Below are 16471 nucleotides of genomic sequence, written 5' to 3'. Positions count from 1 at the left end.
TTCCCTGATGCCTTCCTTGACTGTCACTATCAATCCTCTTGGATCAGTCTCAGATCATTTCCTGTCTTGTGTGCCTCTATAAAGCACTTCTGTATTATTTTGTGTGCTGTTTCTATTTCTTGTCACCCTACTAGACTCTAAGTTCCAGGAGGTCAGGGATACTTTATCTTATAAAAATGTGCTATCTTTCCCAGCATCTAAGAGAGCCGAATAGGCACTTAAGGACTATTTGGTGAATTGAACAGAGCGATAGGGGATGGTCTGCCAAGACTGGTAATAGTAATAAGAATAGCTAACATTATATATACATTATATATATTATATATACATTATATATTATTATATATACATTATATATACAATGTATATTGTATAATATATACAGTATATATTACAGTATATATGTTATACAATATATAAATGCTAGCTATTATTAATTTTATATTATATTAATATTAATACATTAATATTATATGTCTATTTAAGGTTTGCAGAGTTTGTAATATAAACATATGTATTTTCCGATTTAATCCTCACAACAATCATATGTGGTAGGTGGTATTATTATTTCCATTTTATAGATGAAGAAACTGAGGCTGAGAATAAGTGACTCGTCCAGGGTCACATCGTTAGTGCCTGATGGTCTGTTCTTCCAGCATCGGAGAATGAATGGAGATTTGAGAAGGGCAGAGAGTTAAGACCTGGAAGGGACCTTAAGGACAGCTCGCTCATTCCATTCAATTTCACAGACGTTCCTGACGAGCCGGTCCCGGGCTGAGGATCAGGGTGAAGGCGGGTGTGCTGCGCGGCTCTCCCGTCCATCTCTTCTCTTAGGGTTTGGTCTTGGCTGCCGGAGCCTGTCTGTCCTAGGACTGGAGCTCCGAAGCCTCGCTGCGGCTCTTTCGGAGCTCTCGCCCGCAGGAACGCCTGAGCATCACATACGTGACCTGCAGCGCCCCCTAGTGTTCCAATTCAGCCCAGCCACCAGCTAACTTCAGCTTTTGAAGTTTGAATCTGGTCTAATAGATTTTTTAGGAGACCCGGCATGGCACGGTGGGATCCTCGGTACCAGCCGAGGTTGGAGTCTCCTCTGATATTTGCTGGCCGTGTGACCCTGGGCAAGTCTCTTAACAACCCATTGCCCTAAGCAGAGGAGGGACGACTTGCACTGATGGAGGGAGGGAATTTCTTTACCTGGGAGCTCTCTGGGCTAATGAGACCACAGATCCTGTCCCTATCTCTAAAAAGACTATTGAAGCTTCAATTGAACCAAACATCTGCCCATTGCTCAACCATGAAATGCTGTGGAAGAATCCTACAAGTTATACCTCAGCTGGCAGAGCTGCCATTTCCCAGGGTGGCTAGGTAGCTTAATGGATAGACTGATGGACCTGGGGTCAGGAAGGCAGGAGTTCAAATCTAGCCTCAGTCACTTCCTAGCAAGTCAATTAACCTCTGTTTGCCTCAGTTTCCTCATCTGTAAAGTGGGATTAATCACAGCACCTGGTCATTGTGAGGATCAAATGAGATAAAAATTGTAAAGCACAGAAAGCACTCTATAAATGTTAACTATTAATATTACTGCTCTAAGAATGATTCCTTATTTGAATTGGGAAGGTCTTGTCCTACCAGGTTTTCCTGTCCATTTGCACTCACCACCACCTCCTCTTTTCCCTCTCTCCTGCCCCAATAGATCTAGGGCTGCCCAAACAGTCCTCTTTTCTGTCTTGCTTCAAAGGTTACCAGATGCTTTCTTCACAAACAACCCTGTGAAGCAGGTAATAGCAAGAACTGACATTGTTCACATTTTCCCAAGCTTAGCTCATCTGCTCCCTCCTTTGAGCCCTGCAGACACCTGGCAGGAGCTATTTTTATCTTCACTTTATAGCTGAGAAAATGGAAGCTAGGAGATAGTCGGTGACTTGCCCACCATCACCTAGTTAGTCAATGTGAGAGGAAGGTTGTGTTGTTTAATTGTTTCAGATTCTTTGTGACCCTATTTGGGGTTTTTCTTGGCAAAGATACTGGAGGGACTTGCCATTTCCTTCTTCAACTCATTCTACAGATGAGGAAACCAAGGCAAAGAGGGTTAAGTGACTTGCCCAGGATCACACAGCTAGGAAGTGAATGGGGCTAGATTTGAACTCAGGAATATGAGTCTTCTTGGCCAAAGCACAACACCGAGCTGCTTCTGTTGGAGGAAAGGAGTTGAACACTCCAGGCCAGCACTGGTGTTTGTGCTCCCCTGCACTGTCTTTAATGATATAAACATTTTTACCTCCATCATCTTGCAGATGAAGAAGGAGGCACGACTCATAAATATCAGAACTCTCGAACCCAAATCCTCTGTCTCTAAATCACTTCAATGCATTGAGCATTTATTAAATACCAAATTCTGTGCTGACCTTGGTATACAAGGAGGAAAAGTATATGATCCCAACTCTCAGGAAGTAGGCAAAGAAGAGGCTTATTATGCCTACATGAGGCAGTGAATAGAGCACTGACCCTGGAGACAGGAAGACCAGAGTTCAAATCCAGCCATGCAGATATTTATTAGCTGGGCAAATCACTTAATCTCTCTTTGCCTGCTTCCTCAGTTATAAAATGGGGATAATAATAATAATAATAATAATAATAATATTGCCTACCTCTTAGGATTATCGTGAGGATCGAATGAGATAATATTTGTCAAGGTCTAAGCACAGTGTGTGGCAAAAGTAAGTGCCATACAAATATTAGCTATTATCAAATTTGCAGTGTTCAAAACACAGTGGAATAAATCCAAAAAACATGCAAAACTAGTACAAAGTAGTTAAAGAAGGCAGAAAATACTAATAATTGGGAGATGGAGGGAATAAAAAAATGTTTTGTATAGGAGAAAACACCTGAACTGAGCCTTGAAGGGCACTATGAATTCCAAAATGGTGATAAAGGAAAGAGGCAGAATATTCTGGCCAAGGAAGATAGCTAAATAGGCCATGCAAATGCACATAGGTAGGAGATGAAATATTGTTTGTATACAGGAGACAGTAAGGAAGACAATTTGGCTGAAACTTAGAATTTATGAGAAAAGAAGCACGTAGAATAAGTCTTACCAGAATAGATTGGACTGGGGGCAGCTAGGTGGCTGATTTGAAAGTCAGACTTAGAGGCAAGAGTCTCTGAGTTCAAATGTGACCTCAGACATTTTCTAGCTGTTTGACCTTGGGCAAGTCACTTAACCCCCATTGCCTAGCCCTTACCAGTCTTCTGACTTGGAACCAATACACAAACCAATACACAGTATTAATTCTAAGATGGAAGATAAAAGAGTGAAATAAAAATAGACTGGAACCAGACTATGATCATCATTACATGCCAACAGAGGAATTATGTTTTTTATCTTTATCCCAAAACCCGTACACAGTATGAAACTTCTGCCAACCCTGGAGAGACTTAATATTATGGCTCTCTTAAGGCAGTAGAGAGTCACTAAAGCTTCTTCAGCAGTGCAGTACCATGATTGGGATATCTCTTTGGTAGTAATGTGGAGGGTAGACAGGAGATAAGAAGCAGGGAGAAAAACCAAGTGAGGTGTGGGGAGACTCTGTCCTAAGGCAGTAGCCCTGTGAATGAATAAAAAGGAACAAAGGAGGGAGAATGTTTGGGGAGGCAAAAATCAATGGGCCTAGGGGCAACTGATGGGTAAAGAGAAAGAGTGATGATGAGCAAGGAATAGTTCTTGAGATTTTGATATCCAGAGGAATGGTGACACCCTTGAAAGAAATAGAAAAGTTATGAAGGGTAGTATTTCAGGGAGAAAGATCATGACTTCACATTTAATGATCTGAGGATCTTCAATTAAAACTAAAATCTAAAAAATTTAAAATCTAAAATTTAAATTAACATCCTATTCTCCTTCCCCTAAACCAGTGGTTCCCAAACTTTTTTGGCCTGCTGCCCCCTTTCCAGAGAAAATATTACTTAGTGCCCCCTGGAAATTATGAAACTATTTATTGAACTCAGAATAGAATATATTACAATAAAAATGTGGCCATCACCGCTTCCCTGGATCGCTGCAGCACCCACCAGGGGGCAGTAACACCCACTTTGGGAATCACTGCCCTAAACCATCTGTTTCATGTGATATTTCCCCCTCTCCAGATAAGCTGTGAAAAAACCTGAAGTTTCCCTCTCTGTGTCCTTGCCTATAGGTGAATATCGACCATTTCACTAAAGCCTTGACCATGAAGAACCTGGTGGAACCTTCACCAAGCAGCTTTGATATGGCCCAAAAGAGGATCCATGCCCTGATGGAGAAGGATTCTCTGCCACGATTCATTCGGTCGGAGTTTTATCAGGAACTGATCAAGTAGCAATGAGAAAGGCATCTTGGGAGTCCTTTTCCCCCCATAGCAACCTCTCTTCCCCCCCCCCCAATAACCTAAAGTTTTCCAGAGTAGCCCTACCCCGAAGATCACCAAATCATCCCAAGTGGTGTTGCTAAGATGTTTTTCCCTACATTGTTTTGGATATACTCGAATTTGATCCATGTTCCCACTTGCACTGTCATAAAATCTCAGAATTGGAAGACACCCACAAAGACTGTCCAGTCCAGTCCAGACCTGCATGAGAATCCTCTCCACTATATTCTTGAAGGTGGTCATCCAGCCTCTTCTCTTCTTGTATGAATAGGACATAACAGCTTCAGGATCCAAACAGATCAGTCACCGAAATGCCCTGAAAAGGTTCCCCTGGTCAAAACTAAAGCAAGGGGAGAGGAGGAGAATCAACTCTAATGAAGGATGTGGGTAAATCTGGTCTAAATAACACAACTAGATGATTCCAAATTGGGCTGACAATGGTCCTAATTCTGTAAAGCTAGTTAAGGACTTAAATTGATTTTATTTGTAGTTGTTTTTTTGTTGTTATCATGACCCAGAAGGGATAAGAATGCCATTACTTCTTTGGTGGTTTCTGAACCAGCATGGCTGTCCAGGAAGTGGCAGAGATCTTGGAAAGTAGGCCACTCTTTATTTTCTTAAGCAGATATTACATGAGTTATTGAAAGACAACATAATACAGTGGCTTATAGAGCTGACCTTGGAATCTGGAAGACCTGGGTTCAAGTCTTGCTCCAAACACATACAGCAAAGGTGGCCAATCAACTCTCATAGAATGCAAATCACCAAACAAGTATTGATCTGTATTCATAGAGAAGGTTTCTTCTTTGATGATAGGTTTTAAATTTTTTAAATTGCTCTTGGGAGCAACTAGGTGGTTTTGTAGATTAAAAGCCTAGCCTAGAGACTGAAAGACTTGGATTCAAATCTGGCTTCAGATACTTCCTAACTATGTGACTCCAGGCAAATTATTTAATTCCCATTGGCTAATTCTTACAGCTATTCTGTCTTAGAAGCAATACACAGTATTGTTTCTAAGAGAAAAAGTATTTTGGGTTTTTTTTAAAAGATACTCCATAAAATTTTGGATATTTCTTGAGTATCTTCATGTAAACTAAAAGTTAAAAATGCTATTTTCAATCATTTATGTATAAAAACAGCCTAATAGAGTTCTGTAATCTTCTTCCCTTAGAAAGAAAATACTAGATTATACTATACAAACAGCAGTCCAATCGTAACAGTGCAGTCTTTTTTTAGTCCAAGGTCTTGGCTCAAAATGTGATTTTTTTTCAAATTACCTTCTGTACATCAGAAGGCTAAAATTTCCAAAACTCCTAACATCAATTTGTGCAAAATAAAGCCCACTTGTATTCAAACTCATTGTTAAAGGAATGACAGGGGCAGAATGCAGAACCAACTTGTGATGATTCAACCAATAAAATGAGAAATTATGTAGATAGGGAGAAGGGGATAGTGTTCTTTCTGTAACAATTATTCCAGATCCAAGTCCTTGAGGTGGCCAACCTTTATGCTAACAATGTCTGAGACCATGAACAAATAAGAACAGTGATAATCACAGTTTATCCTTTAAGGAAAGATAAAGATCTGATGTACTCTCTTCTCTCCCAGTCATCTCCCTCCCCCAACCCCGAACTGAATATTTTTACGGCATATTTAATGTCGGCCAATTGTTCTACACCTAGAAAAAGGGGAGAAGGTGTTTAAAAATTATGAAATATGCATATTTCCCTAAAATATATACCTACAACCCATTACCCATCATGCTCACTTAGTAAAAAATGGCATGATCTTTGAACCACCCTTATTTTTGTTAGGAAAAGTTACTTTGACTCTCCTTAGAGCTAGAGAGAGATGAAGTAGTCAGTATTTTCCAAAACAGTGTGGTCTCTTAGCAACCCAAATCTTTCCCTAGTTTCTGCTCCCAGCACTAGAGAACTCATAATCACAGTAACCATACATGTCCCCAAGATGCCTGACATAGTCCTTAACTAATGGTACCAAGGTATTTTGTGGTATGTTTGTACTCCTAATAGTCTATTTTAGTATGGTAAACAACCTTATTCTATTTCTTCCCCCTGTAGTAGATGTGCCAAAATAATCTTTCTTCAAAACTATTGTGACATAAAAATGAATCTGGAATTCTGAGCACATTGAACCATGTCGTTGAACAAACTTGTGTGGGAAGCTGAGGTTTGGATGGTGGATCTCCCTCAGAGGAGAAGCGTTCTGATGCTAGCAGTAGGAATAAAGCATATGTCACACTTAAAGCAAAAAGAATAAATTGCTTAGTTTCCAGAAATCAATTTCCCCTTTCCCCTCCTTTTTTTTCTATTTGTTTCTGTTATTATCTCAGGCCTCTATTCTCATAAAATTATTACTCTGTAGTTTTTTTTTTTTCCTTAAGGAAAATAGAAGGATTGTTATAATATCACCTTGTTCATTAAGGCAAAGCTAATGCTAATCCTAATCCAACCCTACCTCCTGCAGAATTTTCACAGGATACTTCATCTCTCCTGCTGAAACTTGGTTGGCATCTAGCAAATGGCAAAATGGAGGGGTGAAGTGCCTAAACTAACCAAAAATCACTGCCTACAGCTTCCTCCGTATCTGCTAGAATCTGTCCTTCTCGGTCAGGTACTCAACTTCAGACAACAATCAATCCATCACATAATGGAAAATGACACTGTGTCCAGACCATGGTGTCAGTCCATGAAATCTTTTTTCCTGGTGTCACAATTTGGATGGCATTTTCTCCCAACAGCTCAGGCAGCCAGGATTTTTTTTTAATTCAGTGGCTTAAAAAAATGAACTTGGAAAGAGAATGTGAAGCCCAGGTTTGAACAATTTCTTGTCTAGTGGGTAGTGTAGACCAGCCACAGGAAAAGAAAACTCCAAGAAAGACTTATTGGCTCCCATTTTCTAGAGTTGCTGTCAATACAGCCAAAACAACCCCCCAAAAATTTTATTTTCCAATTTCTGTAAAATTAGAGCTTTTACCTAATAAGCATACAAGTTAGTCCCTCCATTCCCATGCCTCTGATTAAAGTGAAATGTCCACAGAAGCTCCCACCAATTTAATTATGGAGCTAAGATTGAATTGATAGAAGTGATAATTTGTCAATTTTATTTTGGGATGACGGGGCTCAGGCCTTCATGGTGAGGGTCAGGGAAAATGGGACCCTCTTTGGCAACCAGAGGTCTGAAAAAAAATTGAGGAGACTTGGATACCAACTTTAATGGTGTCAAAATGTTCATAAAAATGGGGAAAATGATTCAACCAAAAATGCACGTGTTTCATCTAGATCATACCAAATGTCTGATAGTTGAATTTCTGTAGACCTGACTTGTCAGTCTTTTCTGCTTCTGTTTGGGGTCCCACAGGCAGAAGTTGGGTGATCTTAGCATAGAAGATAGCTTTGGATGATGGAGTAGAATTATCAGGGAAAAGGGTAAGAACCATTAGCTTTTTTCATAAGCTGTATTAGCAGGGGAACAAGGCACTGACAGGAAGTTTGTTGCAAAGTCTATCAAGCCTGCTCTTTTCAGCAAACACTACCCCCCCCATTAAAGTTGGTAGTGTTTTTAATAGCATACAGACATCCTTCTAATAAATGAAGGAAAAGCCAACAAACAAAAGAAAAAAATGCTGGAAGTCAAATTGGAAAAACTAAATACTTTGAAATCTCTGAAGAAATTTATATGAGAATCTTTTATTTAAAGAATCAGACAAAAAGTTAAAAAAAAAACAACCTTGTGTTGCCAGCGGTTTCCATAGAGGCATCATGAAAATAATTTCTATTTCTGGAGAACAGAAAGAATTGGGTTAATCACTCCAGAATTTTAAAAAATGTAATAGTCTTGCATCTTTCCCCAACCCCCCCCCCCTTTTCCCTGGAGCAAATTGCCTGGGAAAGTAGGAAAGTTAAAGACAGGGCAGCATGGTGATGCTTCCATTTTCCTTCCTTGTGAAAATGTAAGTCGCTGCTGTAAGTTGGCTTGGGCTGTGCGAGGTTGTGGATGGTACAGGAACCCCAAAGGGGTCAATAGAAGTGGGGAACATGTTTCTCATCCTGGAGAAAAAAATAAATGGAGACTAGCCCAGGAAATCTGGCCTTTTATTAGCTGGGTTTGCTATGGATTAGTGTTGGGTCAGAACAAGAGCTGAGGCAGGGCTGGGACAAAGAAATAGAACAACAATTGGGAAGTAAAATCCAGGTTATGTTGTTCTCTCTTCTTTGCCAAAAGTACACATGGACATATTCATGAGTGGACACATAGAAGCACACTCTTTCTGTCTTTGCCTCCTAAATGAGCTCCCAGATGGAAATCTTGTAAAGTGGGAGTTCTATTTTCAGAGAAGCCAAGGTAATTTAGCCAAAGCGCTGCCAAAAAAGAGCAAAATGAAGCTAGAAATGAAGTTCAGGGCCTCTTTCTTCCCTCACAGTCATCTCCTGGCTAGACAGGGCTGCATCAATTGCAAAACCTCAGCCTTGGTGAGAAGATTTCTTTTTTACATAGTTTCTCCTTCTGTCTTTCTCCCAAATAAATTCATTGTATGCAAAAATCAAGGCTGCCATGCAGATGGCAGTGGACAAACTGTGATGTACAAAGGCAATTTCTCTTAGGTTAAGAGTCCCTGGATTCCAACTCACATTATTCAGGACCCATTAAACCTCTCCACATCTTTTATTTATTTTCTAATTTCTGTGAAGTTAGAGCTTGTATCTCATAGACACACAAGTAAGTCCATCCATTTCCATGCCACCGATAAAATCAAAACGGCCACAGAATCACCCCCCTCCCCCGCCAACTTAATTCTTGAGCCAATTTTGAAGCAATCTGACCTGGATTGTGATGTCACCCCTTGTTTAGGCTAACTAAAACCTTCTGGCTTCAAGGCACCGGAGCTGGCCTGCTTCTGGGAGCCAGACACATTCCAGTACAATCCTTTTCACTTCTCTTCTATCCCTCATCCTCTACTCAGTGCTATGATGACCGTGACGGACAGATTCTTGTTCTCTCTTCCTCCCCCTGCATACTTAATCTGGCCAGGCTGCATTTTTTTTAATTTAAAGAATCTTAAAGAGCACTGATTTCATCATTAAGCTATGGCTTGTATGACATTTGATCATCTTATTGACCAAGAATGTTTCAGAGAAAGAACTTCCTTCCATAAAAATGCCCTGTCTAGCTGCATGTGGCTGCCCCCCACTCGGAGCAGATGGGGTGAACTAGGCAGAGGTGTGCCACACATATGTGTCCACCATCCATTAAGATGAATCAAAGTTGCTTGCTAAGTTTTTACAAATCACCAAGGGAAAAAAAATCCTCCTAATGGCTAGGAAACAATTTTGAGCGAGCCATCAGACCCTGATTTATACAAAGCCCCAATGTCTGCCTGCTGTCACTTTTCCAATTGTTTGGAAGGCACTTGCTTCTTAATAATCGGTACTCTTCACAGTTCACAGAATGATGGAAAAGTGGCTGGAAGGGAGATGCTTTTTAACCCTGGGCAGCCTTCTGATTGCAGATAAGAACAGCTGGAGGCCAGGTGTTCCTTCCTGTTGGTCTGGAGTGGGCTGGGAGGCAGGCGGCTGGGTTGGGGGAGAGAGGCTGGAAAGTTTCCGTGACCCAAGGAGTCTGAACCCCAAGAGCCTGCTAACTCTTTGAGGGTTCCTGCCTGGGGATCATAGTGAAATTCAACAACCCCCTGAGAGGTATGGTCACATGGTTGCACGTGGAGAGAGCCTCCCTCACCTTTTTCCTTCAATCATCCCTCCTGGAGCTGTTGCTGCATCAGTCTGCGGTAAGCCCATCTTCCTTCCCCAGGAGGCCTGCCAAAGGGGTTGACCCATAAGACATCTAGAGTTCCATCTAAGGTAATGTTCTTGAAACAGAGTGGAAGCCTGCCTAAGATTTTAAGAGAAAAAAATATCCCCCCCAAAAAATCCCAACCCTAACAAAACCCCTTAGAAATTCTCTTTTTCTTTTTTTGATGTTAATCCATTTACTCTCTAATTTTTACTCAGCAAACTACAATATATTCCCCCCACGTGCATGCTCAATTTAGATGAGTTCCTTGAAGGGGTATCTAACCATCTCTCTTCCTTGAAGTTTCTCCTTTCTGCCCCAAAACGTCCTTGTTCTGCCAAAGAGAAACAGAGCTAGTGGATGGGAACTAGCAGTCTGGATGAGAAAATGGTCCATTTTACAAATCTTTATTACTACAAAGGGACAAGTTCAAAGTCACATGGACAAAGGCAGAATGGAGTGTCCGAGAATTTGACAGTGGCTCCGAACAGTCCAACCGAGCCATCCCGATAAGGCTAAAGGGGCATTTCCCCCTCCTCAAAAGCAGGACTTAGGGAGAGGGATGGCCCCAAATTTGCTCTTTTCCTAAACTCTTGACTTGACTTTGCTTTTGGTTCATATAGTCCATGTCCTGTGAAGGACATGGAAACTTGTCATTAGGCATTTATCCGATGACCATCTACTGCAGGGCCATTCATTTGTGCCTTCCTCTTTTGTTTGCCATTGCTTTATGTACTCTGACATATGTTGTGATAAATCAGTCACCAAACTTATATTCTGTAACCATTATCACATATATTACATATTAAATTCATATCTATATGCTACCATTAGTGTCATGTGGATCTTCCTTGATTCTTAAGACATTTTAAATTGTTGGGTTTTTTTTTAACCCTCACCTTCCATCTTAGGATCAGTACTATGTATTAGTTCCAAGGCAGAAGAGTGCTAAGGGCTAGGTAATGGGGGTGAAGTGATTTGCCCAGGGTCACACAAATAGGAAGTGTTTGAAGGCTAAAAATTATGTCAACTAAAAATATGATTCTTCATTCTGGTCAGTTTCTTATGTCTAGACCAGTGATGGGCAAACTACGGCCCTCGGGCCAGATGTGGCCCCCTGAAATGTTCTATCTGGCCACACAACATTATTCCTAATCTGATGAATACAATGAGTAGGATACAATTTGATGAAACTTTGAAAGAGTTGCTTTAGAAACACACTAACAGATGAGCATTTCCTTTTGTTTGGCCCCCTCTTTAAAAAGTTTGTCCTTCACTGGTCTAAAGAATGGGAGAAAAGCCAAGTTAGGAGGACTTCAAGCCTTGGAGGGATCAGCTGGAATGCCATCTGATCTATTAGGCTGAAAGATGAAAGTGATGAAATAGTGAAAATAGCTACATTTTATATAGTTTTAATGTTTGCAAAGTTCTTGATATACATTATCTCATTTGATTTTCTCATCAATCCTGTGGGGTAGAGGTTATTATTATCCCCACTTTCCAGAAAATGAAACTTAGACTGCATTCATCAAAGGTATGATAGGAGATCTATACATCCAGGTCTTCCTGAACCCAAGTCTTCTATTGACAGTACCACCAAGAGAGGTCCTGCTCTTCATCCCTTCCCCGTATCCAACCTCCCTCCTCTGTGCCAGGGATCTAGTTCCTTACATTAGTGACCTCTAGTTTAGTCTTCATCTCTCTTTTCTGGCTTAACTTTAGGAATCCACACATAAACTAAGATGGACCCAATGAGAAAGTCTTGAATGGGTTACCACAAGACCCTGGATCCCAATTTTGTGTATGGAAAGTAAACAAAAGGAAACAAATCCTTCTTCAGATTGAATTTCAATGTATCCTTCCCTGATCAAGTCAATGACTCTTTTTACAATCAATACAATTGTCTTGAACTCCCCTCTCCCGTGTCCACCTCTAAAAAGGCCATGTGAGTGCTGAGATCTTGAAGTATTTCCTTATAACTGCTCACTTCTTGCCCAGTAATCTCTGAAGCTGTTTAGGAATCGTTGTTTTAGTATTCTACTCAATCCCATCACAGGATAAAGCACCCCAGCATGATGAGCTATAATTGCCCATAGCCTGATGCCTAGCCTAGAACAGTACAGATGGCAAATGCATTTGGTGGTAATGTGTGACAATATTTCCAAGAGCAGAGCTGAATATGTTCCCTCAAAAACATCAGCTACATGGAGTGATCACATGCAAAGCTTTGTGGAGTTTTTGTCTTCAAGATCTTCCCAAGAAATTACTGATTGTCAGCCAGTTAAGGAACATTAAATAAGTGCTTGCATGGCATGGTTCATTGGTTGGTTTCCATCATATCTAAACATATTGCCTTAGTAATGAACTACTCTGTTTGGCTTTAATGAAATTATTTCATATTAATAAGACAATTTTTCCTTATTGTAAGGTGCCAGTAGTTATATTTTGTTGTAGTTTGACTCTTCATGCCACCATTTTGGGTTTTCTTAGCAAAGATACTGGAGTGTTTTGCCATTTCCTTCTCCAGCTCATTTTACGTATGAGGAATAGAGGCAAACAGGGTTAAGTGACTTGCCCAGGGTCACATAGCTTGGAAGTAACTGAGGTTGAATTTGAACTTAGATCTTCCTGACACCAGAACCACATTATATCTACTACTAGATGCCATCTAGATGCCCTGTCACCTAAGGATTACTTCCATCTTCCCTGGAGGAAGTAATGCAGAGGAGCTGAGGTGATTCTTAATCTACCTCTTCCTTAAAATGCCTACTAATCAGGATTACCATGGTATAGTGCCAGGCCACTCAGAAGATGACATGCTCTTAATTTTACATGGTAATCTTGCTAATTGCTATAAAACACCCTTCTGAGTGGCCTGGCACTATATCATGGGTCATTGAGAAAAGTCATTGACCCAATTTATTGGTTATTGCCAGCCAAACTAATACATTGATCATACTCAGAACTTGTCTCTCAGTTTTACCTAATTTTCTGACATGACACAGTGTACTTAGGAGAGGCCAACTTGGATAGTGAAGGCCCTTGAGCCTATGCCATACAGAAAATGGCTGAAGGAACTTGAGATGTGTAGCTGGGACTAAAGGAGGCTAGAATGGAAGGAAGATCCAATGTGATAACAGTATTCAAATCCTTGAAAGACAAAATGAAGTATTAGACTTTTTGATCCCAGATGAAAACTAGAAATAATTGATGGAAGTCAAAAAGGAATAGATTTAGGCAAAAACAGACAAACCAATTTCCTAATGATTAGAGCCATCCAAAAGTAGAATGGTACTAGGGCATAGAAACATGGCAAACACAAAAAAGCAGAAATAATAAATGCAACCTTATCAGATCATAATGCAATAAAAATAGGTATTAGTAAGAATACATGGAGAGTCAAACCAAAAAATAATTGGAAATTAAATAATATGATTCTCCAAAATAAATTAGTGAAAGAGCAAATCATAGAAACAATTAATAATTTCACTGAAGAAAATGACAATGATGAGACTTCTTACCAAAACTTGTGGGATGTAGCCAAAGCAGTTCTAAGGGGAAAGGAGAAATTAATAAAATCAAAAGTAAAAGAATTGTTGAATTAATAAATAAGACTAGAAGCTGGTATTTTGAAAAAAAACAGGTAAAATAGACAAAGCACTGGTAAATCTAACAAAAAAGGAAAGAAGTAAACCAAATTAACAGTATCAAAGATAAAAAGAGAGACCTCACCTCTAATGAAGAGGAAATTAAGACAATCATTAAAAACTATTTTGCCCAATTATAATGGCAATGAATATAGCAATTTAGGTGATATGGATGAATACTTACAAAAATATTAATTGCCTAGATTAACAGCAGAAAAAATAGAATACCTAAATAATCCCATATCAGAAAAAGAAATTGAACAAGACTTCAAAGAGCTCCCTCAGAAAAAATCACCAGGGCCTGATGGATTCACAAGTGAATTCTATCAAACATTCAAAGAACAACTAATCACAATACTATACAAATTATTTGACATAATAAGCAAAGAAGGAGTCCTACCAAATTCCTTTTATGACACAAATATGGTACTGATTCCAAAGCCAGGCAGACCAAAAACAGAGAAAGAAAACTACAGACCAGTCTCCCTAATGAAGATAGATGCAAAAATCTTAAATAGAATACTAGCAAAAAGACTCCAGCAAGTGATCAATGTAATAATAATGGAGAGCCTTACATCAAGAGGGTTATCCATCATGATCAGGTGGGATTTATACCAGGAATGCAAGGATGGTTCAACCTTAAGGAAACCATCCACATAATTGACCATATCAACAATCTAACAATCAAAAATCACTATTATCTCAATAGATCCTGAAAAAGCCTTTGACAAAATACAACACCCATTCCTATTGAAAAGACTAGAAACTATAGGAATAGAAGGATATTTCCTAAAAATAATAAACAGTATATATCTAAAATGATCAACAAGTATCATATGCAATGGGGATAAATTAGAATCCTTTCCAATAAGATCAGGAGTGAAACAAGGATGCCCATTATCTCCTCTATTATTTAACATTGTACTAGAAACACTAGCAGTAGTAATTAGAGAAGAAAAAGAAATTGAAGGTATTAATATAGGCAATGAGAGGACTAAGCTATCACTCTTTGCAGATGACATGATGGTCTACTTAAAAAAACCCTAGAGAATCAACTAAAAAGTTAATAGAAATAATCAACAACTTTAGCAAAGTTGCAAGATACAAAATAAATGCACATAAATCATCAGCATTTCTATATATTTCCAAAACATCACAGCAGCAAGACTTAGAAAGAGAAACACCATTTAAATTCACCCTAGACAATATAAAATACTTAGGGATCTATCTACCAAAAAAAACACCACAGAAATTATATGAACACAACTACAAAACACTTTCCAAATAATTAAAACTAGATCTAAACAACTGGAAAAACATTGATTGCTCATGGGTAGGATGAGCTAACATAATAAAAATGACCATTCTACCCAAATTAATTTACTTATTTAATGCCATACCTATCAAACTACCAAAAAACATTTTTATAGAATTAGAAAAAATTATAACAAAATTCATTTGGAAGAACAAAAGATCAAGAATATCAAGGGAAATAATGAAAAGAATGTGAAAGAAGGTGGCCTAGCAGTACCAGATATTAAACTATACCATAGAGCAGCGGTCATCAAAAGAATATGGTACTGGCTAAGAGACAGAAGGGAGGATCCGTGGAATAGACTTGGGGTAAGCAATGTCAGCAAGACAGTCTATGATAAACCCAAAGAATTCAACTTTTGGGACAAAAATCCACTATTTGACAAAAACTGCCGGGAAAATTGAAATTCACTATATGTGAAAGATTAGGTTTAGGTCAACATCTCACACCCTACACCAAGATAAATTCAGAATGGGTGAATGACTTGAATATAATGAAAGAAAGTATAAGAAAATTAGGTGAACACAGAATAGTATACTTGTCAGATCTCTGGGAAAGGAAAGATTCTAAAACCAAGTAAGAGTTAGAAAAAATTATAAAATGTAAAATAAATAATTTCGATTACATTAAATTAAAAAGGTTTTTTACAAACAAAAACAATGCAACTAAAATCAGAAGGGAAATTACAAACTGGGAAAAAACCTTTATAACAAAAACTCTGACAGAGGTCTAGTTACTCAAATATACAAGGAGCTAAATCAATTGTACAAAAAACAAGCCATTCTCCAATCAATAAATGGGCAAGGGACATGAATGGGCAATTTTCAGATAAAGAAATCAAAACTATCAATAAACACATGAGAAAGTGTTCTAAATCTCTAATAATTGGAGCAATGCAAATCAAAACAACTCTGAGGTACTACCTCACACCTACTACATTGGCTAAAATGACAGCAGGGGAGAGTAATGAATGTTGGAGGGGATGTGGCAAAATTGGGACATTAATGCATTGCTGGTGGAGTTGTGAACTGATCCAACCATTCTGGATGCCAATTTGGAACTATGCTCATAGGGTGTTCAAAGACTTCCTGCCCTTCGATCCAGCCATAGCACTGCTGGGTTTGTACCCCAAAGAGGTCATAGGGAGAAAGACTTGTAAAAAATATTTATGGCCACGCTCTTTGTGGTGGCAAAAAACTGGAAAACGAGGGAATGCCCTTCAATTGGGGGATCGCTGAACAAATTGTGGTATATGCTGGTGATAGAATACTATTGTGATCAAAGGAATAATAAAC

The 16471-nt window shown here is 39.1% G+C and overlaps 1 protein-coding gene across 1 annotated transcript in view; it reads left to right on the top strand.

Moving 5' to 3' along the window:
• Positions 1-11041, top strand: part of RGS5 (regulator of G protein signaling 5) — a 96131-nt gene extending 85090 nt beyond the window's left edge. The window contains exon 5 of the mRNA XM_044675564.1: positions 4194-11041. Coding sequence (XP_044531499.1) covers positions 4194-4355 — 162 coding nt within the window. The 3' untranslated portion in view covers positions 4356-11041. The remainder of the gene's footprint in view (positions 1-4193) is intronic.
• The last annotated feature ends 5430 nt before the right edge of the window (positions 11042-16471 follow it).

The sequence above is a fragment of the Gracilinanus agilis genome, chromosome 4 (assembly GCF_016433145.1).
Source record: "Gracilinanus agilis isolate LMUSP501 chromosome 4, AgileGrace, whole genome shotgun sequence".
Taxonomy (NCBI): domain Eukaryota; kingdom Metazoa; phylum Chordata; class Mammalia; order Didelphimorphia; family Didelphidae; genus Gracilinanus; species Gracilinanus agilis.
This window is presented reverse-complemented; position numbering and strand designations above follow the sequence as displayed.